General features: G+C 37.0%; 2 protein-coding genes across 2 annotated transcripts; one reads left to right on the forward strand and one right to left on the reverse strand.

Annotated features, from left to right (window-relative positions):
* Positions 1-765: 765 nt before the first annotated feature.
* LOC121988882 (nucleosome assembly protein 1;2-like) lies at positions 766-6,733 on the reverse strand. Its single transcript, XM_042542585.1, has 12 exons — positions 6,563-6,733; positions 6,428-6,471; positions 6,236-6,331; positions 2,739-2,831; positions 2,485-2,566; positions 2,349-2,410; positions 2,080-2,264; positions 1,820-1,997; positions 1,682-1,725; positions 1,287-1,485; positions 1,163-1,180; positions 766-1,082 (listed from the first exon to the last, which is right to left on the reverse strand). Exons 1-12 carry the CDS (start codon positions 6,612-6,614, stop codon positions 1,029-1,031), a joined length of 1,107 nt encoding a protein of 368 aa, XP_042398519.1. The 5' UTR covers positions 6,615-6,733; the 3' UTR covers positions 766-1,028.
* A 3,233-nt stretch (positions 6,734-9,966) lies between these two features.
* LOC121988874 (beta-galactosidase-like) lies at positions 9,967-15,013 on the forward strand. Its single transcript, XM_042542573.1, has 18 exons — positions 9,967-10,535; positions 10,634-10,729; positions 10,831-10,943; positions 11,068-11,134; positions 11,217-11,309; positions 11,417-11,563; positions 11,870-11,958; positions 12,073-12,178; positions 12,274-12,361; positions 12,562-12,680; positions 12,764-12,928; positions 13,126-13,295; positions 13,378-13,487; positions 13,580-13,689; positions 14,104-14,214; positions 14,309-14,410; positions 14,544-14,749; positions 14,817-15,013. The coding sequence occupies exons 1-18, from the start codon at positions 10,335-10,337 to the stop codon at positions 14,926-14,928; spliced, it is 2,205 nt and encodes a 734-aa protein (XP_042398507.1). The 5' UTR covers positions 9,967-10,334; the 3' UTR covers positions 14,929-15,013.
* Positions 15,014-23,626: the final 8,613 nt, after the last annotated feature.

Genomic DNA, 23,626 nt, shown 5'->3' on the forward strand with positions numbered 1-23,626 from the left:
GGCAAATCTAAAGCCAGAGAGGGCGACACAAATGGAACATAGCATCGACAAAGAATAACAAAATATTAAAGAATATCAAATCCAAAAAATGACTTTGCGGGAAGCGAAATCTTTCATAAGAATTATGAAATTTTTATGAAATATACCAGTGAGATGATACCAGGATAACTTTATTTACATGAAAAAATGATGGAAAAAATTAAACAGAGACATAGATTGGTGTAGATGAGTTTACGTTTATTTTTATATATTATTATAATTTATGTCTTTTTTTTTATTTGATGCACTGTAATATTTATATATTTTTTTAATTATTAATATTATTTTATATTAATAATTTATAAATTTAAATTTTATAAAAAATTAATGATGTATAATGTAAAATATGAAAGAGAAGTAAAAATTATATATAATGAAAAAAAATTTGAGATCCATGAGAAAATTAGTGAGACTTTTAAGAACCGGATCCTGGCATCCGATCTCTACACGTGGCGGTTCCAGAAGTGACACGAAAGCAGCCAACTCCGCGTATTGGCCCAGTCACCCATTTAAATTACATTGTTTTATATATATATTTTTTTAAAAGTAATATTTAAATATTCTTTTTTTTTTTTCAAAAACAAATTAGAATAAAATAGCAGATCAAAGCGACAAGCAACTTACATTTTACACAAGTGATTTAACCACCGCAGAGATGAAGGAGAAAGCAACACTCCGAAAAGATCCACAATAACTTGGGCCATTGCAGTCAAACTAAAGCCACAATTTTAATCTCAACCAAAAATAATACTGCCAACTAATGGATATCACAGGAGTCCAATCAAGCAGGAGAAGAAAAAACAGATAAACTCCAAACAATCTTCAAGTACACCATAACTATAGAAGACCAACTATCCGAAAGGGCCCCAGATACAACGATAGCAGAATAAAGGACTGATTCTTTTCAAAAATTATGCTGCTGCCTATCCGCGGAAACTCCAGGCCACGAGATACTGAATTCATTAACGAACACCTTGTAGGAGTACATGTTACTGCTGCTTGCACTCGGCTGGCCGTTCAGCTTGCTCCCCTCCTCCATTCTTCTGCATTTTCATAAAACCGTGATGTTGAAATTCATTCATGGGCACTATATGACAAAGATAGACAATGAGGGTCAGTGTACCTTGTGCCCTGAAGTTGACTGCTCGTGACATTCAAAATAAATGGTGAAGGTGAGTCAGTATCGAATAATCTCAAGGTGAAATAACTACGGATGATAAATAATATTGGGAAATTTGAAGTGATACCTTTTTCTTGGACTTGCTTTTTTCATCTTCATCATCGTCCTCGTCCTCATCATCTTCCTCGTCATCCTCATCCTCTTCTTCATCGTCCTCATCATCATCCCCATCCTCTTCGTCTTCTATTTCCAAGTCTTCGTCTTGGACAGCATCTCCCGTGAACCATGAAACCGCATGGGGAATTATTTTGTCTTTAATTGTGGACCTGCAGGTAAACAAATACAACTTATTGTGTGGTATTGTCCAGAAGTTATGTATTAAAAAATTAGAAAAAAATCAACCAAATTATATTTAGTAAAGAATACAGGCAGTATTAATAAATAAATCCTCAAAATACAGTCACATTCTTTAATTTAAATTTTTTAGGAGAGGAGCAAAACGAAGTAAAAAAATTGGATTACCCAATATCATAATCTACTTCCATCTGACCTTGCAATTGCTCAGCCTGTCAAAAGGGAAAAAAAATGAGGTTATAGTGTTGCTGTTTGCTATATATTTTTTTCTTACTAATATCTTTCCTAATGCTGATGATGACTTACTGTATCCTCATCAATATCTGCATCATCATCAGGTACTTGTGGTGGATTGAAAAAGTTGAAAAAACTCTCACAATCTTCAGTTTTTGTTATGGGTTTAGCATTCTTAGAGCCCTTCTTGGGTTTCTTTTTAAGAATCTTTTGGGTCAAGCATTTTCCTGGAAGCCATTCAATTTCAGTTCTGCAACAGAAAGTAATAATTCACAGTAAAAGACCAGCATTGATAATATGCATATGTACAGCTGAATAGAAGAATGATATACCCAATGGCTTTCTCTAAGATCGGTTCATCTTCATCAATCATATGATATGTTTTTGTCAGAACAGCGTTTTTAAAGAAAGGGTTTGTATCAAAGAAAAATTCCAGTTTAAAACCCTTGGGCTCATCAATTCTGCACCACTTTATATCCCTTAGATATTTCAGGGCTTCTTCATCACGTTCTTGAACCTAGTTACAAATAAAAAGTAATAGAATAATCACAGTAGCAAATAAACTAAAATGATAAAAGAGTGCAGTTCTGTATTCACTTACCTCCTCTGCTAGCACTTCATTTGTTTTCATAGCAGTAAGCCAAAAGCCAGGGACACCTTTTTCTAAAACATTAAACAAATAACACCTAAATAAAAGCACCAACATAAATATTTGGCATTCAAGTTGCATTAAAAACCTTCATTAGCTTTGTCGCTTTCATCTGCAGATTCAACTTTATTGCCTTCAACTTCAACAACACCATTTACAATGTCATACCTCTGTAAATCATGTATCCATGTCAGGAAATATCATATCAAACAATATTCAAGATCAGAATTCACAAAACTACATGATCCAATAAGGATCATAGAGATAATTGACCTTTAGCTCATCTCAGTGTAGTTTAGTAGTAAAACAATCGTATCGACAGTATAGATACACAAAGTGTACCTTTGCATACAATGGCTCATAAAATTTCTGATATTTAGCCTCGAGTGCAGCCCTCTCTTCAAAAAATTTAGCCTCAAGCTCATCATGTTGGCTCTAGAAAGAGGAAAGTAATGCAGATGCTGCATCAGTAATCTAAAATCCAACGCCACAGTTCAAAAGCAGAGCATTTGTTGATAAATTTCAAAAAAAAAAAACAGCATGTGCTAACTTTAGAATGAAATTAGAGAATAGTCAAAGCATTTTTAAGAATATCAAGTAATAATGAACTTTTTGATCGACTATAATTTTATTTTCTAGATTTCCCATGTGAGGTTCATGTTTTTCCTGGTGCTACATCAATCCTGTGACTTCATCTCTTTCTCAGTGCTACATCAATCCCTATGTGAGATCCGTGTTTTTCCCAATGTTACATCATCAGCACAAGGAACTAATTGACAAAAGAACAGATTCATTCAAATTGAAGATGACCACATAGACACATTAGTTAACATAATGGCAATCTACTAATATATTTAAGATTAAGATTAATTTTAACCATTAAAAATATGTGATTGCATCTAGGGGTGCCTTAATGTATCCTGCTGTACAAACATTTAAATTAAATAAATTGCAATGGACCACCATAAATTGGGTGGTTAATGTATTGGTCCTCATCAGACCAAAAAAAAAGATCATATCAAAGGTACAGTTTATCAAATCATGGTTTCATGTTACAAGTAACAAAGAAAAGTACAATTAAATTGGCCATGTGACACCAGATAAACACTTCAGAAAATCTAGGGCATAATTGAGAATAAATGAATTGTCTTTTTGTAGCACATGAAATTTGGAATATTAGCTGGATCCACTTTAATCAAGTTCTTTGTAATGCATAGGCTTTTTATGTCAAGATTTGTGTAGGTCAGTTATGTGGGTGGTTGCAAGTACAAGCAGGGTATGCTGCTTCAACTCTTCATCTACCTACTTCATTTACACTCCAAGATGGACACTCTGAATAGGGCAAGGACACTGCCCAAATACAGGGTTGTAAAAATTAAAAATTAAGGTATCAAAAACCTGGATCAATACATGGTAAAACACAAACCCAGGATTATGTATTCGGACTTTCCATGTGAGATACCATGTTCCAGAATAAATACAAAAATATTTATATACAAATGAAAACAAAAACCAATTTTGCTTCAAGACATAAATGAAACATGATCTAGTTTGATTTAAATCAAATAAAAAATTTTAATATAAATTTCATCAAATATTATATTAAATTTTATCTTATTATACTTATAAACATAGATAGATATATTCGATTATCATTTTAATATTGTTTTTATAAGTTTACCATTGTTGCAATCTGAAATCAAAGTCTTTTCTATTTCTTTCAAACTGAAGCAACGCTCAACAAGCCAGCGAAATTGATTTCCCTTTAAGGGACCTTAATACCCTATCATAAATGCTAGTCCACACCACAATGACTACTCCCTATCTATTCAACTCCAGTCTACACCATCCCCTTGTGCAAACCAACCACATCAGAATTTCTATTCACTATCTCCACAATCCTGGAGTTGTTAACATTTGTATGCAAGTATGCTCAGCCTTCCACTCCATTATGCTCTCTATGCTATGGTAAAAGATCTGACACCTCTCTTTCCATCCTGGCTTTCACCCATATTACTCACGATCACCCAGTATCCAAAAGTTAACTCCAAGGTTGTTCATTGCCTGCCATGATTATGGGGCATTACTTCATTCCCCATAATAGGTATGCTTCCTTCCATTCTTTGGATTTCTTTGATCATATGACTTTCTTTTTTGGTTTCGCTCAATATCTTAGGTAAATGTTTCCTGGTGACTTTCTTATGTCATCTTTAGATACCAATACAATTAAATGAATGGCTCAATGTATATATTAGCATTTAATTTAACTATTTAGAAAATTAGGTATCTGCATATGCAAACAGGATTAGGTTTAGGCAGACACAAGAAAAAGATGCAGACCTGAGGTCATCCTTATCATCATTGTAACACAAATAAAAAAAATAAAGGCACAAAAGTTAAGGATCACTATATTGGCAGCTTACTGTTATATCTCACTGTAAATCTTTAAGTGGCAGTATTAGATTGGCCCTAATGGAAAATATTATTCATTCAGACAATGGAACTATTTCAAATAACATAACCTCGTTGAAACCCCTTGAAGTGAAAAGTTCAATCTTTGTTGTTTGAGAGGCCTATTTTAGTTCCAGTTCATTGAGAACTTCCAAGTTGCAGGCTTTGAGGCATGATTTTGGAAAGGGCTATGGTTTCTGAATGAAACAAAGAATCAATAGCCAGCACCATTCACACTCTTTGTTCCCTTAACCGAATGATGTATGCCTTCTAGTACACACCTATCTCTTCACAACGACACAAAAACTGCAACTAAATCAAATGAGCAAAGCCAATGTCCACACCATCATTGGCAGAAATTTTCAAGAAAATTTGCACATTCAAAGCCCACATTATGTGGTTCGTATAGTGTCAGTTGCATAGCACTTATGCATTTTCATATTACACACAGAGAAAATATAACTTAGAAGAAAAGTCATGTTTTGATCAAACTTAACATGAGATCTAGATATAGTAGCTAAGAAGCTACTAAATAGGATCCATAAATTAAATTTCACACAAATGGTAACAGAAATCCAATAGCCACCATGAAAGCTACAAGGAATCATCATGATCATAATAGTGTAATATCAAAAAGACTAAATGATCAATAATCTGAGAAAACTGGTAGCATAAACTGTTGCATAGGAGTACACTTTAAATAAATGGTAGTGTTATAATTTTGAATCATTGCATTATCCACCATTCTGTGGAGTTATATTAGATACATGCATGATTAACAAACTATTTGATTATGATATTTGTGTATTTTCATTCAAAAAATATGTTAAGAGGACCAAAGATGCATCTTTGTAAAAGCATAGCGTACATGAAACTATCAGGGACCCAACAGCTTACCACTGTCATACACTTTTTAATATTTATTCTACAACATTTTAAAAAAATAACAGAGCAAGCATCATTTGAGCACCGTTATAGTCCTTGCAGTGTTAAATGGTCAAGTCAAGTTGGTAGGTAACAACTGGAGGTAAAGCAATCAAATTTGTGCAGTATTCAACAATCTACCAAACAAATAAGGACTTAAAAGGAAAATGAGTTTGAACAGACTATTTTCGGAGACACAACTCCAACTATCTGAAGCTGAAGAATCGAACAAATAAACAAGAGCAATGATGTCATTCTTGTCGTTATATTTGGACTCTTTTTTCAGAAATAGAAATCTAAATAAACCTACTTGATGTCATATATCATACCAGGACTTAAATAGAGGGACAAGGTAACTGCTAGTATCCTCAATTACAACACCACAAAACAACCAAAATAAAGAGACCATCCAAATACATTAACAGACGTGGGAAAAAAAAGTCGAGTTTAGTGAAGAAGAGAACCTGAATCTCCCTCAAAAACTCGACACGTTTCTTAACCGCGGGGCTGAGCGTCTCCAAGATATCAGTATGTTTCCCTGCCAGACTCTGGAGCTTGTCCTGCATCTCAAAAAAAAGAACCATTAACAAACATCTATCCATGTATTCTCCTCCAAATCTTCCAAAAACCAAAGACGGTTCATCCCAAAAATGCACCTTTAGAGCATTGACTAGACCAGCTCTATCCCCCGCACTCAAAGCTGCAAAAACAAGCAAATCCAACATCAGAACCAAACAAGAACGGGGGCAAACAGGACGAGTGAAGAAAATATGATCTAGTAAGATGGAGACCGGCGCCCAGATCGGCGAGATTAAGGCCGTCTTGCTGCTTTGCGTTGCTCATCTTCGCTCTCGCCGCCGCCGCTGCCCCTGTCTCGAGATGAGAAGCTTCAACGAGAAAACCCTAGGCGCGGGGTTACGAGTGGCAAATTGCAATTGAGAGGCTTGAAACCGAGGGATGCGGTGGATCTTTATACCCGGCAACCGCAGAAGGCAAAGATTAATGATGTTGACCAGCAACTAACACCCACTTGGTTACCCGTACTTCTATTGGATAAAAATTTGTTTGCAACTCGGGTGTGCGTTGTCCAGATATCCCCTAAATCTAAACTGCGAAATTGGTAAGTTTTAGGGCTCTGTCGTTGACGAGCCGATTGAATTTGGATCCTTTCGGCCCAATTTAATCGGCCCGTTCAATTTTCAATGCCTATATCCAAGTGAATATCTCCTAAAATGTGGCATTTTCTTTTGAATAATTATCCTTATTTTTTCCTTTAAGTTAAGAGTTAATATAAATCTTTGTGGTTGCCGTACAATCATTAGTTCTTCTTATTAAAAGGGTTTATTTTGAATAATTATCTTATTTCCCACCAAGACTTGCAGTAGTTTTTGTGATTGATTTAAGGTTCGCGCTTTGTTATACTATCATGAGAATAATAAATCATAAGAAATTATTATCTAAAATCCTAACTTTAGGACTATTGAAACTTGAGGATTGTGAATTGCAGGTTATGTGTGGATCATGTCCATCATAACATGCGAGTAACCGAGTTGGAGCCAAGCCGCATAAGCTAGATATGTTGATCAAGAAGGGGATCACTGTTCTAAAGTATCAGAGACACTATATGGTTTCTTGCAGGATGAGATTTGAATTGCGAGCTCGCAAGGGATAAGGAAAGAATCCACCCAATTGGAACTTAAATTCTACTTGTATCTATCCTGCTAAGCGTCATGTAGTTTCAATCACCGCAAGACCATCCACAACTTGTTCCTCATCTTATCTTAACAACTTGTGCTCCAATCATCAAGTTTCTTAAGAAGCAAGTAGATGTGTTTGTGTTGATAAAAGATTACCAACTACTTTTCGATAGACATTAGTGGCTATAATTGAGTATCATTTAGAACATGGTGCAGCTGGAATCAGCACAAGTCATGTGGATGGTTGAACTCCATTAATGGACTACTGAACCTCATTTAATCAGTTGATTCGATTGGATGGATATCCAACTAAAATCAGTTTTTTTTATGATCCATTTGCATGGATGTTCAGTATCCTGCCTTGGATCAAGAAATGAATGTAAGTTAACAACGACTTACCATCACACAATGAAATCCTAATTTGCCACCTAGGACTAAATTGGGGTGCCCCATCTTGCATTAAGATATTTGGCATCAATTGTTGCTTGGAAGATACAATGGCACCGAATCGGAGATATGTAGATATGCTTGGAGATGCTTAGCTTGCATGTATAAAATGCATTCTTTGTATGTCATTTTCAATTCCTTTCTTTGGATGTATTTCAAGAGGAAAAGTTATTGAGCAGTTGAAGAATATGATGACTTTGTGGACAAGGTTTTCGTTGCGGCTCTATGCTTTGTAAGGCATTATATCTAAAGGCATCTCCTGGATCCTGCTCATGCTTTAAATGATAAGAGTCAGTGTTCAGCAAGAATTAAGTTGTGATTGTTCAAGCTTAGTTTCACTATAATTAGATGATATTGCCACTGATGACCTCACTCAGTAGTAGTTCATCTTTTTATCAACTCTTTCTTCTTATCTAAACTGAATAGATATGCTGACTCATGTTTCCAATTGAGTCCACTCTTTGAGACTCTCTTCATGCTGATAAGAACACACTGCTAACAAATGAAAAGAATGGCACAGAAACATAATCTATGTAATGTTGAGTGAACAACATCCATAGGATCAATACACTACTAATTGTTCTTTAATTCTATTTTGTTTCTCATATTTCATCCAAAATAAAACATACAAAAGTTAAGTTGAGTGAACAAAATTTATGGTAGAGAATAAGACAGAGGTAAGCAATGGAGCTTAGTAATCTGAGACAACCCAATGCTTTCTTATTCAGAAGAAAACCATCTTCATTTTGCCCAAACACATCAATATTCGAATAAAATACTCCAACTGTGTAAGCAATGACAAACATCATTTGTCATTGTTCTGCAGTTTTTAAGCATCATACTTGTAAAGAAAACCTTGAAATACATCAGTGTGCAGTGTTGTACAGATACAAAGTTAGGTGAATAGTCAATTGCTTAACAATGAACAATGCAGGAGAACCCAGCTTTAGGGAATCCCTTCTGCAAGGGAGGGACCTGTAATCAATGGCCACCTACCCTACTTCCAGACATCAAGGACCCAACAACAAAGCGAAAGAAAAAGCATAAGAGTTGTTGTGAAATAGTTTGACGAAAAAGGAGAAGAAAGAACCAAAGATGTGAAACTACATCCAATTGGAGTCTGTACACCGACCTTTCGATGTTTGCTTGGTTCATTATCTATCAAACATGGTTGATATGGATTTAGGTACCGTGGTGACCATCTAATGATCATAGCAAACTTTGATGATGCTATAATTCTTTCTTAACTGATGATTTAGAAAGTAAAATATCGAATGGTGCCCCCGGGGAAGTTCTTAAAAGACTAAGTTATGCACCCAATCAAGTTCAGTTAACTAGCTTTCCATTTTATTATTTATGAATGACAAGGTCTGGTCCTAACTCCTAAGATATCATTGTCTCTTAAACAGAACTGATTATTGTTTCATTATATGCGTCACAAAATGTCTATACCAACCAACACACTCAACTCCAACTTTATCTTCACAAGTAGTAGAGAAAAAAAGTCGGAAATCAAATAGAGAACCAGTGGCATTTGGGTTGGGGAGTTCAAACACGAAAAGCAATGTCAAAGTAGTCTTAATTTAAAGTTTTTGTTGTTTTTTTATTCCACAACATTGAAAAGAATATGCAACATGATAAGCTTGGTTGTTTTATATAGTTGGTGCAATGTCTTTTTCAATACATTTATGGACTCAGGGACCATAACAACTTTCTTTGCTTAAACAAACTCTTGTTACACTAATAGGCTCGCTCTTTGTCAAAAGTGTAGGCCCTAAATACAATCAAACTGGCAAAAATTTCTTCCATGCTCAAATTATTTAGAACATTGTTTGATCATACAAAACTTATCATGCTCAATTTCTTCCACAAGCATATTGGAAACCAAGGCAATAGTTGTGTTTCTGTTATAATTTTCAATCTTTGTATCTCAATGTTTCGAATTTTGTACTAGTTTTGAAAATATTCTTGGAATCACAGTAGTAACTAAACAGCACCAGAGCAAAGAACAAGCTCTTTTGTCTTTTGCTTCCTCTTTACTCTGTGGAGGCGGGTTTAGAATTGCAGAGCCCGGTAAAAGTGCGTGGCTAAAGACTGCGCACGGCTACCTGCTGCGTCGAAGGAAAAGACCCCACCATTTGAGCACCAATCTTAGCCCTCGCTTCACTCGCTGGTATTAAATTTCAGTAGCAATGCTTGCTTTTACTCCGCAGTCTCCAAGATCCTCCCTTTGCCTCTCTTTCTCGGTGAAGATGATGGTACAGAGCAGGCAAGCGAAGGGAGGGAGACACTAGTGCCGTCTAAAAGAAAGTTACAGGGCAATCGAGGTAGAGTAAGAAGAGATTCTGCTCCTTACAGTGTAGATAAGGAAATTTAAATAAAGGTGACGCCTTTGCGCGGAGAACATCTGTAGGAGGCAATGAACGCCGAGCCTGTGACGCTTGGGCGCCGCCGGAAGCTTTCCGATCTTCTGCTACTGGCGGTGGCTGCAGCGATACTGTTTTTTTCGCCGTCTCCGGTCGGCGCCTCCGTTTCCTACGACCGCAAGGCCCTCATCATCAATGGTCAGCGGAGGATTCTCATCTCTGGTTCCATTCATTACCCCCGCAGCACTCCGGAGGTGAGGAATCCGCTCCTGCGTGAAATGTGGCTCCTTTGTGGTACTCGGACTTGTTTTGCTATGTAAAGTTCCTATTTTTATTTGTCTCTTGTCTCCAGATGTGGCCGGATCTCATACAGAAGGCCAAAGACGGCGGCTTGGATGTCATCCAGACCTATGTGTTCTGGAACGGCCATGAGCCTTCCCCTGGCCAGGTATGCTGGTTATTCCATCTCAAAATCTTTCTTTTATCATTTTCGTAACTTTTTGGTGATTTTTAAGAAAGTTTTTTGGGTGATTTCCTTGGTTTTGGCAGTATTATTTTGGAGGGAATTATGATCTGGTTCGCTTTATTAAGCTGGTGAAGCAGGCTGGTCTCTACGTTCATCTTCGGATCGGTCCTTATGTTTGTGCAGAATGGAACTTTGGGTGAGCTTCTGATTACTGTCAACTAAGGATTTTTTTTTTCTAGGTTCCTTCAAAAGAAGTGGAATCAATTTCTCAACTTCTCATTTCGATTATATTTACTTGTTCATCTTCTGTTGTGGAACAGGGGATTTCCTATCTGGCTAAAGTATGTTCCTGGTATCAGCTTCCGGACTAACAATGGGCCTTTCAAAGTAAGATTAACACATTCCTCTTCTTGTTTTATTTCTCTCAAGTTACTCTCTTGACCTAATCATTCCTTTGTTCATGTAAAAGGCTGCAATGGAGAGTTTCACTGAGAAGATTGTCTCCATGATGAAGTCTGAAGGATTATATCAGTCTCAAGGCGGCCCGATAATCCTCTCACAGGTATAATTTACTCTTTCTTTTTTCTCCCTAATGAATTGGAAACTAAGTCTATAGCTTCACCCAAGTAATTCTCTAGTTCTTCTGAGTTGTGTGCTTAAATTGAACAGATTGAAAATGAATATGGTCCGTTGGAGGACTACTATGGTGGCTCTGTCGCCAAGAATTATGCAACGTGGGCGGCTCAAATGGCAGTTGGCCTTAACACCGGTGTGCCATGGGTCATGTGTAAACAAGATGATGCACCTGATCCAGTAGTAAGTTCAAAAGAATACTCCCTTTATGCCCACTCAAATTATCATTGCAATGAATGTTTATAGATATACATTGCATAAATTTTGAAGCGCTTGTATCACAATTGAAATCCCAATGCCAATGCCTTGTGATTTCCCTTGATTTGTTACACTGGATTATGTCAACTAATCGCTTTGCTTTATTTTGCATGCTATTTTTCACATGGTCAATGATTATCACAAAAATCTATTTGTAGAAGTTCAAATAATTAAATATCTTTTAAGAAAAATATATTATCATGTAATAGTGATATTGGAATTTCTTTTCAGATTAATACTTGCAATGGGTTCTACTGTGATTATTTCTCTCCAAACAAACCTTATAAACCTAGTATGTGGACTGAAGCTTGGACTGGCTGGTAATTTTCACTTGAACTATTAATACTTTTTTCTTTTGCTTCAGAATGAACCAGCCAACTAATATTTTCTTGATATATAGTGCACTTATTCATCACATTCATAATGTAAATCAGGTTCACCGCTTTTGGAGGTCCAGTTCCTCACCGGCCAGTTGAGGATTTAGCTTTTGCTGTTGCAAGGTTTATACAGAAAGGTGGATCCTTTGTTAATTACTACATGGTAAGAAGTTGAATGTTCAATTCAGTTTCACTAATTGTTAATCCTTTATGTGATATCGAAAGAAAAGAATTTATTTTCTTTTCTGTTGAATCTAGTATCATGGAGGGACAAACTTCGGTCGGACAGCTGGTGGCCCATTCATATCAACAAGCTATGACTATGATGCTCCGATAGATGAATATGGTATGGGTGAAGAATTAGAGCTCAACTTAACCTATCAGCCCTCTTTGTTGCTACTATGATCACATTATACTGGTTTTGCACTGCCATTTTGTTCTTTGAAGTATTAAAGTAGCTGTATAATGCAATCAATCATCAGTAACATATATACATCGAATGCCAAATTAGAAATTCCTTCACCTAATGACAGTCACTATACTCAGGTCTCTTGAGGCAACCAAAATGGGGTCATTTGAGAGATCTTCATAAAGCCATTAAAATGTCTGAGCCAGCCCTCATATCTGCAGATCCAACGATTTCAAAACTTGGAAATTATGAGCAGGTTCATCTCACAAATTTCTGTAGGCTGTAGGATAGCAACAAATCGTGTGAATAATTGAACTAATTACACATAATTCCTTTTAGGCACACGTTTACAGATCAAAAGCAGGTGCTTGTGCAGCATTCCTTTCTAATTATAACCCAAGATCATCTGCAAGGGTTACTTTCAATGGAGTGAGCTATGACCTTCCAGCTTGGTCCATCAGTATACTTCCTGATTGCAAAACTGCTGTATTCAATACCGCAAGGGTTAGAAGTATTTTTTATTATAATTGTTTCTATGCTTGGATTAATATAGTAGTTTAATGAACAGACTATCAGTCCAAAGTTCTACTCATCTATTTTATTATGTTTTTTTTTTTTCAAATTTATCTTTAGAACCAACTTGTATACTACTGGTGCGAAGTTTCAACATTCTTGAAAATGGTGTGACAATTTATGATCAGGTAGTAGCTCCGACAATTCAGTACAAAATGGCATGGGTCGGCAAGTTTTCTTGGAAGTCCTTTAGTGAGCAGACCAACTCATTGGATGATGAATCGTTCACGAAAAATGGACTAGTTGAGCAGCTAAGCATGACACGGGACAAGTCTGACTACCTGTGGTACACTATTACGTGAGTAGAAGATCGCCATGAACATATTTTGGGACCTTAATTTGCAGCTTATGTTCAGTTGAATACAAAATTCTCTTCTCAGTGTGGACATTAGCTCAAATGAGCAATTTTTGAAGAATGGCCAGAACTCTTACCTCACCGTGATGTCAGCAGGTCATGCTATGCATGTTTTCGTCAATGGAGAAAGAATTGGTGAGTGACCTATAGTTCAAGCACCACAATTTCTTCTGCAAGAATTTATCATTTACGGTATGGTTCAAACAACTCTTTCAACTTTTTGGCAGGCATCGTCTATGGTGGACTAGACAGTCCAAAGCTGACTTATACAGGAAATGTAAAGTTGTGGGCAGGAAGGAACAAGATTTCCATTTTAAGTGTAGCTGTTGGTCTGCCAGTGAGTACCTTTCCTAGTTGGGTGAACGATGAGTTACTCGAGAAGAGAAAATGTAGCTTTAATAGATGATGAAATTAGAAAAAAAGAAGTTAAGATCATAGGTACATCTTCAAAGATGAGTAGAAAATTCTCTAGCTAGGTATGTTGTTGAATAGGTTAGAGTTATAGGAAGTAGATTTAAGCTGATAAAAAGTGAGTTCATAGAACCCATTAGAGTGATAAGATCCATGTAGCCAATTTAAAAAGTTGGAATTAACACAACTTGTGATAAACATATATTTTCTTGATAGGATTAACATGACTTATTGTACTGTATTTTGAAAAAAAAAAAAAAACTGGTTTATTATACAGCAAAATATATGCCTCAAAACTAAGAATCAATGTTATTCTTTGTTCCTTTATTATTTGTTTCAGAATGTGGGTAACCACTTTGAGACATGGAATGCTGGTGTTCTTGGTCCGGTAACTCTAGAAGGACTAAACGAAGGAAAACGAGACCTTGGATCACAAACATGGACTTACCAGGTCTATGAATGTGCACAACTTGCCCAGTGTGTTTATTCTTTTTGATTTTATGTCCCATAAGTATTATGAGTTGTAACCTTGATGAGTCGTGCAGGTTGGCCTACAGGGTGAACATTTAAATCTTCACACACTTAATGGAGCTTCTTCAGTTGAGTGGGGAGGTGCATCCACAAGAATGCCCATGACTTGGCACAAGGTTTGAATTGCATAGCACAGCCGCAGGCATTCTCACGAAGTGCTGTTTCTTTATTTTCCTTTTAGTTTGATATGTCCTATCTTTTGCTCCCTTCTAATGATCATCGTCTCACTCAATCATTTTGATCTCCCAGGCTTACTTCAATGCTCCAGCAGGGAATGATCCATTGGCTTTAGATATGAGTAGCATGGGTAAAGGTCAAATATGGATAAATGGACAAAGTATCGGTCGTTATTGGCCTGCCTACAAAGCTTCCGGTTCTTGTGGTGATTGTGATTACCGTGGAACGTACAATGAGAAAAAATGCCAAACTAATTGTGGGGATTCTTCTCAAAAATGGTATGGAGTGTTTTCCAATGATTATGCTAAAGCTGATAAATAACTGTTGTGTGATAACTAATCTCAGGTATCATGTTCCTCGCTCCTGGCTAAAGCCAACTGGAAATCTTCTGGTTGTTTTCGAAGAGATGGGTGCGGACCCATCTGGCATATCCATGGTAAGAAGAACAGCTCAGTGAAAGAGCTTATTGTTCAGGATATCTAGAAATAATAACCAAGGTGAAGGATTAAGTTAAATAAAGAAGACAAGACAATTGTTCTAGACATCTACAAATATACTCCTGGTGATCGATGGAGAAGCAGGAACTGCAGCCATCGAGAGCCCAGGATTTTCCTGTTTAAGTTCAAGAAGATGAACATGTTAGGATCCTTTGAACGGCTAGAGAGGGGGTGTGAATAGCCGACCCCAATCTTTCGCGTTTCTTCCTACGATTAGGTTAGTGCAGCGGAAAATACAAAGAAACGAAAGAGAAGAAAAACAAACCTTAACATGGATGTAACGAGGTTCGGAGATTAGGGCTCCTACTCCCAGAAAGGTGGTCCGAAGGTGGAAGCACCAACTGAGTCCGCGTTCAGAATGAGTCACCTGAGGAACGTGGTCTACTTTAGCTACTAAAGGAGCACCAACATCAGGAGCATTACTGGACTCGAAAGCAGCAACTAAACCAGCAACCCTAGCAGCACCAAGAGCAACAGTAGCACCAGCAGTAGCAGCATTTACTTTAGCAACTACTAAAGCAGCATTTACACTAGCACCAGTAGCATCCCTAGGCACAGGAACTGCAAGAGCGGGAGCCCTACTAGCAACAGGAAGAGGAAGAGCAGCAGCCCTAGCACCAGCCGTAGCAGCAACGTTAAGAACCTTTAAGCACAAGGAAGTAAAGCCCTCCTGAACGTTAGGACACTGCAACGTCCCTGCATCGATCGGTCGCGCCCCGTTGGATACCGATCGGTCCGCGGACCGATCAAAGTCATTCCGATCGGTCCCGCACCGATCCCGCCTCCCACCGCTGCATGCAGAATCGCGATTTCTCCTCATCCGGTCGCGCACGATCGCATACACCGATCGGGTCCTCGGACCGATCAGAGCTTTTCTCCGCCGTCATGCCGCCCGACGGCCTGCGGACCGATCAAGAATTCCACAAGATGCCATCGAAGAATCCGTCACCGACCGATCAGAACACGATCACCGATCGGTTCCGAGACCGATCCGTAGCTGTTTTTGCCTAACCAGTCCAAACCAATATCCGCCAACTCGACCTATTGGTTCATCACGCTTAGCATCCGTCACTCTCGACCGCTAACCCCACTCATGTCCGGCCAATCCTTCGACTACTTGACTTTCAACACCCGTAAGTCCGATCATTCCCGATCCATCCGATTTTCCAACACCGAAGTCCCATCATCCCCGATCCATCCGGATTTTCCAACACCAAGTCCGATCATCCCCGATCCATCGGATTTTTCTCGCCGGGTTTCACTTACCAGACTTTCCAACCGCCTAACATCCGCTAGATTTTCCCACCGCTCGCTTCACTCACTGTGACTTTCACATCGCCTAACATCCGCCAGACTTTCTCATCTTAACATCCTGCCAGACTTTTCCACCGCCGGCTTTTACTCACCAGACTTTCCACACCGCCAACATCCCGCTAGACTTTTCCTCGCCAAGCTCCTCGCTGATCTCCCAAGTCTCCATACTGACTTTTCCAAAGCAAGTCTCCATACTTGATTCTTCCGTGCTAAGTCTCCATACTGATTTTTCGCGCTAAGCTCCTGCTTCTTTTCCAGCAAGTCTCCATACTTGACTTTTTCCAATCAGTCAACTCCAGTCAACTCACCTACCTTTGGCCGCATTAATAATCTCCCAAACATCTATTCTGTCCCATATCAAGAATAGAATTCTCTCACGAAAGTGTCAAACATCAACACGCAACTTAACTAGGTCAACCTCACCTAAGGTCGCACCGACAATCTTCCCAAGTCAAACATCAAAATACAACTCGAGTCAAGTCACCTCAAGTCAGTCAACTGTGTCAACCTCGACCTAAGGTCGCACCAACAATCTCCTCGATGTTCGACAAAACCATAATCAAGTTAGTTAACCCGATAACCTAACTTAGTTCAATCATCTTCCAACCCAATGTTCCTTCCTCGAACATTCTCCGACATTCTCCCCAGTTAACCCGATAACCCAACTCGGTTTCTCCACCCCTCTCCTCGACACACATCAAAGAATTCCAACGTTTTCCTCGAACATCTTTAGACATTCTTCCCCTAGCTTAGGTTAACCCGATAACCTGGATAGAAATCAAAAAATGCCGTTTTATTTTTATTTATTATAAAAGAGTGTCTCATTTCGAAATTATCTTTTTTTATATACTATTGTAGCGATTTTAAAATCATATCTACTAGAAAAAAAAACGATCAAATATTTACTATAATAAAATATTATTAGTGCTAAATAAAGTTAAAATGTTGTTATGATATAATATTGAGATAAAATGGCGATGAGCTATAATTTTTTACCCATTTAAAAACATCATTTCAGATTGTTTATTTAGGCCTACTGACTTAATTAATAGGCCGGCCCCAAGTCAGACCGGCCCATTAGAAAGCCTGAAATATTAGAAAGACAAACAATTGATCTCTTCTTCTACTCGAAACTCTTCTTCTACTCTCCAATGCAACTCTAGCTCGTAGGCCAAACATGACAGGGGTGTGCATCTATAACCGGAAACCACTAAGTTGAATCGTAAAGGTCGAGCGTAATGTGGTTCATCGATCGGTTCGATTCCGATTCGCAAAGTAGGTGAAGTTGCTGGCTGCTGAATCGGCCCTGAATGAAAGAAAATTTAAATGCTTGTGCTGTAGGTACCACTGCTTTAACTCCACTTAGCCTGACTCAAAGACCATGACAAAACTGCAACAAATGTACAAAGGACCACAAACAGGTACCATCCTCCATTTCCACCCAACCACATGGTGCAGTATCCACTGTCATGCTTGTCACCAGGCCTCCAAAGATCAAACATGTCACATGTCCCAGAACCCAAACAAGGAATCCAAAAAAAGAGAGCAGCAATTCAATTCCAGTCCGGTTGAGAACGTCCGTCTCAGTTTGCTCAAGAAAGCGACATCCCAAGTTCGAGTCGCTTGGCTTGCTGATCTTTGAAACATCATCGTCGTCGTCATCATCATCGAGCTGTGTTTGCTCTAATGACTGTGATGTAAAACAGTAATGAGGAAGCAGATAGCATGGCAGTACTAAATGTGTTAAGACCATGAGAGACTATGTACAGAGTGGGCCTCCCCCCCTCACAATGCTGGTGCAGACAGCAACATTCAAGAGAAGAGATGCACAACTACAAGGATGGCGACCGGAGATAATGGTGGGGATGTCGGATGTCTGAGTGCGGTCAAGGTCTAACTCAACCATGTCGGCGGGTGGTCGGGGGAACCTGGATTGTGATATCCCCTCCCCTGCTCACCAATGCTAAGCATTCAATAACTAAAGCTGGAGAAAGGCATTCATTCAATGGTCCTACATGAACCATCCTCTAATTAAGGCCTCTCCCACCCCCCTGATGAGCTAGGTTGAATTTGCAGGTATTATAGATACTATGAGCTCGATCTATCATTGACATCTTTTCGCGCATGCTTTTAACTAAATCAAGATGGCCACCAGCAAGATTGACAAATCCATTCAAATCTAATATGCACTATGGGGCTTCTCAGTGCCATGCATAATGCTTAACCATGTTAGCCTAGATCATTAGACTCTTTGATGACAACAGTTAAAAGATTTTCATGCAAAGATTTAAGTCAAGCACCTGTCCATTTTGACTCTCTGGCCAATCATTTAATAGTGGAGAGAAAATCTTTGGATAGGACCTGGGATCTTAGTTTAATCAGTAATTGATTAGAAGCTACTAAATTTCTAACTTTCAGATTTCCTATTTCCTAAAAGACATGTTTAGTTTTTATTTTACCCCTCACATCAACATATATGGTGTTAAATCTTAAAGATCAAGGTTTAGAAAATAACACCACTCTGGCATCAAAGTGGTAGTGTTTTTTGAATACAGTAACATAGTGGTTAGTTAGCGGGAGGAATAAAATAAAAAATAAATATGTCCTTTAATAAATTTAAAAGTTAGGTGTATCTTTTAAGAATTCCTTAATTTTAGATGCGCCCTTTGATCAATTAACGTAGTTAATCTCTCTCTCAGGCCAGACAATCATTTCATAACGGAAAGAAAATCTTTGGATATGACCATGAGATCTTAGTTTAGTACCAACAGACACATTTAAAGTTATGAAATTCTCAAAAGATATACCTAATTTTAAAATTTCTCAAAAAGTACATATGTTTTCTATTTTACCCTTCTTGTCAACTACTATAGTACTGCTACATTCAAAGAACAACACTATTATGATACTGAATTTTAAAGATCAACATCATATTATTGTAGTGTTGTTCTTTGAATAATTATCATAATGGTTAGTGGGAGAGATAAAATGAAAAATAAATATGTCTTAAAATTTAAAAGTTAGGTGTAATTTTTAGAATTTTATACTTTTAGATACCTCCTTTAGTAAATTGACATAGTTCATGTCTCAAGCCAATCATTTTATGGTGGACAGAAAATCTATGGATAGGGCCCGAGATCTTAGGGGGCGTTTGGTATGAGCATAGGAATGAGAATCGGAATGAGAATGGGTATGAGCATGAATATCACTCTTAAAAGCAATGTTTGGTTAGTTGCATACTTTCTATCGGAATAAATCAATATTTCCTTTTTTACCCTTAAAGAAAAATAAGAGAAAAAAATTAGATGTGAGAGAAAAATGAATGTGAGAGAAAAATACGATGAAAGAGAATGATGAGAGAGAAAGTATGACGAGAGAGAAAGTGTGATGAGAAAGAATGAAGAGAGAGAAAGTGTGATGAGAGAAAAGGAGAAAAGAGTGTGATAGAAGAGAGCATGATGAAAGAAGATGAGAGATAAAATATGATGGGAGAGAAAGTATGATGGGAGAGGATGAAGAGAGAGAAATGTAATGAGAAAAAAAATGAGGAGAGAGAGAGTATGTGATGAGAGAGAGAGTATGTGATGAGAGAGAGAGTATGATGAGAGAGAAAGTATGATGAGAAAAAAAAAGAACAGTGAATGTGATAGGAGAGATTAAGAAGAGAGAAAGTATGATGAGAGAGAAAGTGTGTTGAGGAAAAAAAGGAGGGAGTGTGACAAGAGAGATTGAGGAGAGAGAAAGTGTGATGAGAAAAAAAATAGAAAAGAGAGTGTGATGAGAGAGATTGAGGAGAGAGAAAGTATGATGAAAAAATAAGGAAGAGTGTGTGATGGAAGAGATTGAGGAGAGAGAAAGTATAATGAGAGAGAAAGTGTAATGAGAAAAAAGATGAAAGAGAGTGTGATAGGAGAGAGAAAGTGTGTGATAAAATGATGAGAGAGAAAATATGATGAGAGAGAACAAGGAGAGAGAAGTGATATGAAAGAAAGAAAGAAATAAATAAATAAATAAATTTTGATATTTGATATTAAGGGAGAAAATTTTAGGTCAAGGGTATGATTGGAATAAGAGAATATTTTGATTGATGAAAATAGGGTAATGACTCATTAAAGGGGAGGTACATGAGAATGAGTTATTACCCAATTTCAAGGATTCATTCCCTTATTTGTATTCCTATTCCTATAATCCAAACATTAACAATGGCAATCAATAATTCACATTCCCATTCTTCACTCCTATTCCCCTAAACCAAACGTCCCCTTAGTTCAATCTCTCTTTCAGTGTAGGTTTTGGTGCAAGCGATGTGGACGTGCATAACTCATGCGTTGAGTGGTGATAAGACTTCACCGTTGCTATACGTGATGTAGGAATTATGATCCTATTTTAGCCACACAATGGGAGAGGATTTAGTGATAGCTAATTATGATCCAAATATATATATATATATATATATCGACAAGATCAGTTTGATAGATAAATATGTATGTCTATATATAAAGGGGATGATATGGTGTTTGACTTGCCGTCCGTACTTATTTTCGTAACTATGATGACTCAAGGTGCCTCGAATTATTTGGGACCCTGAATGAATCAGGACATCCAGAGCGATTCGAGACGCCCTAAGTTGTTGTAGTCACAGAAACAGACGCAAACGGCCAGTCGGGCAACGAAGCAAGTGATCTCATTGAAATTGAGATGTTTCGTGTCTATTGATTTCATATCTACAAGTGTGATTACAATCCGTTGTGTTTTTTTTATTGTTAGATCTTTTATATGTTCAATTGTATGACAATGAATTGAATTTATAGAAAACCAGTATTCAACTTAACAAACAACTTAACTTTAATTTGAAACCATGCCTTGAACCTAGCCCTTGCTTTAACACTCGAGGAAGATAAAATAATCAAAGAGAGAGAGAGAATAATAATTTTGATTAATTAAACGTTTCTCTTGCTGTTTTGTTCCCCAAAAGATTAGAATGTGCATTGCAATTAGTGCATGTTTAAATTGTATTTTATCGCTTCTGCTTTGAAAGTGGGTTCTTCTACCCTTCCAAACAATTATTATGATTAGTTAAACATTTCTATTGTTGTTTTGTTCCCAAAAAGATTAGAATGTGCATTGCAATGTGTGCATTTTAAAATTATATTTTAGCGTGATTAATTATATTCATTCTCAGTCTTCTGCTTTGAAAGTGGTTTCTTCTACAAATCCTTCAAAATTGATTGATTTGTTTTGTGCAGAAAATCCAAATGGTAGCTTGCGACGGCCGGCATCGATTAATTATATTATATTATATTATATTATATATAATATATAATATTAATTCCTCGAATCACCCCATTAATTATTTTTAATTAATTGCTAGCAAATGCTAAAAATCTAAAACATGTGGTGTAAACTTTTAGTTAATAATATAAAATTATCAAGGAATTTAAATGATATACTAAATTGAATAAACATAAAAGATTTTATTTAATTAGCACACAAATCAAGAGAGATCATTCTATGAATTAAGAGGAAAAGGACAAGAACAAGTAGCTACCTGACAAATCAAATTACTCAAAGTGCAATTCCCTATATGTTTCTACATGAATTGTCTTTATATTATGGATTTTTTTTAAGTGTCTTAGTAAAATGAGGGCCTACTTATTTTTATTTGTTGTTTGTTTGTTTTGCATAAATGCGGCCTCCCATTTTTATAATGTCTACCATTTTCTCTAGATTATATATATATATAAACACATTAACAATCGTGCACACACATTGTGTGAGCTAGGTGCCTTATACCATGTGAGACAATGCAGGGAGAGATCCGAGGGAAAAAGAATTATCCTATAAAAAATAGTTTTAATTTTTAAATGTTGGTCTTTTATTTTTTTAGCGATATAAGACTCTAATATTTTTATAATTTTATACCCCTCTAGAAGTACTTACAAAAAATTAAGATAACGCATGCGTAATATAATATATAAATGCATGCGGTTAACGGACTCCACTTCATAAAAAATTAATTTAATTTAGCCAAAAGGTCGTCCATAAATTTGGTAAGGGTGCGTCAGACCCATGCAATAGTGTCATGTTAGGGTGACTCGAGAATCCAAAAGTATGCTTTCTAGCATCGTCAGTGCATTTTTTAATTGATTAATGAGAAAAATTCTTAATAATACGCCGCAGCAGAGTCTCGAACTTTAGATCCCTAATTAATTAATGAGAAAAGTTTCTAATAATACATCGTCTCGAACTTTAGATCATTGATTGATGCATTAGTGTGTATATATTAGATCTCTTCGAGTTAGTTCACCTTGTCACACGGTTCTAATGGATCAATCAACTAAATTAACTCAATTAATTTAGACAAAAAAAAAATCGAAAGGTGTTATATTTAAAGTAAACTATCCAAAATACTCCTAGATGGATTTTAAAATAGTATCATTATCTCTTTTTAATTTTATCTCTCTGAGAGTAATAATCTAGTTAAATAATATTGATCAATGAGCAAAACAAATATAAAAGACTGTATGATATCATTATATTTTAAATAAATATTATTTGATCATCATGATCAACTATATAAAACTAATAAGTAGTTTGTATAACAATACTATTATTTTATATTGATTTTACTTATCAAAGAATGAAAATGTAGAAACTAGAGCACTCATTATAGTATATTTGATCAACACACATGATTTCTCGATCGACTCTACTAAATGATTGCTCTAGCTTATCCATATTCGCCGAGTGGGCTCTCATTGCTATTGTTTCGCGCGGTCTATCGACTAGGCTCCACTCCAACAAAGCAAATTAGTCTGGCTAAGTCATCAAACAAAGCCATCCATCCATCCTCTCATTGCTATAAATGAGGCTTCCTAATCCTAGTTCCTACTACGGATCAGATGTGCATTTGGCAGCGTATTTATTGAGCACCTAACAAGAGGTAGGAGTGCCCAATAGTGTCTGTCTTGCCTCAACTAAATTAATTAAACATTTGGCTCATTATTGACTCGACACCCAACTCCAACACCAGCACTGGTGCCATTGTTGTCAATAATTTGGCATACACAAGGTAGTTGTTGTTGAGCTCCAATGAACACTCTGTTCTCGATGTCAATGGCAATCATTGTTTTAGCTCAGTGACAGAGGAGAGTGAGAATTCTCTTCCTCTTCCTCTTGCTATTCATTTCCTCCATCTCCTCCGGGGCTTGGGAACCAGTGCAAGATCAGAGGAGCAAGCGACGCCAATCAATTTCTCATTTATGAAAGTAGGTCCGAGAAAAGGATGCCAGGGGTCAACACCAGATGAACAGAGTGTGTCTGATAAACAAACAACTCTTCTTT

This window comes from Zingiber officinale, chromosome 1B, assembly GCF_018446385.1.
Source record: "Zingiber officinale cultivar Zhangliang chromosome 1B, Zo_v1.1, whole genome shotgun sequence".
NCBI lineage: Eukaryota > Viridiplantae > Streptophyta > Magnoliopsida > Zingiberales > Zingiberaceae > Zingiber > Zingiber officinale.

What these genes read in the sequence shown, in the direction of transcription:
- LOC121988882 (XM_042542585.1), bottom strand. Translation starts at nt 6,614, where the DNA reads ATGAGCAACGCAAAGCAGCAAGACGGCCTTAATCTCGCCGATCTGGGC. An exon ending in TCTCGCCGATCTGGGCGCCG is followed by an intron (nt 6,472 to 6,562) that starts GTCTCCATCTTA and finishes TTGTTTTTGCAG; the next exon opens with CTTTGAGTGCGGGGGATAGA. An exon ending in GTCTAGTCAATGCTCTAAAG is followed by an intron (nt 6,332 to 6,427) that starts GTGCATTTTTGG and finishes TTTGAGATGCAG; the next exon opens with GACAAGCTCCAGAGTCTGGC.
- LOC121988874 (XM_042542573.1), top strand. Translation starts at nt 10,335, where the DNA reads ATGAACGCCGAGCCTGTGACGCTTGGGCGCCGCCGGAAGCTTTCCGAT. An exon ending in CCTTTGTTAATTACTACATG is followed by an intron (nt 12,179 to 12,273) that starts GTAAGAAGTTGA and finishes TGTTGAATCTAG; the next exon opens with TATCATGGAGGGACAAACTT. An exon ending in TGCTCCGATAGATGAATATG is followed by an intron (nt 12,362 to 12,561) that starts GTATGGGTGAAG and finishes CACTATACTCAG; the next exon opens with GTCTCTTGAGGCAACCAAAA.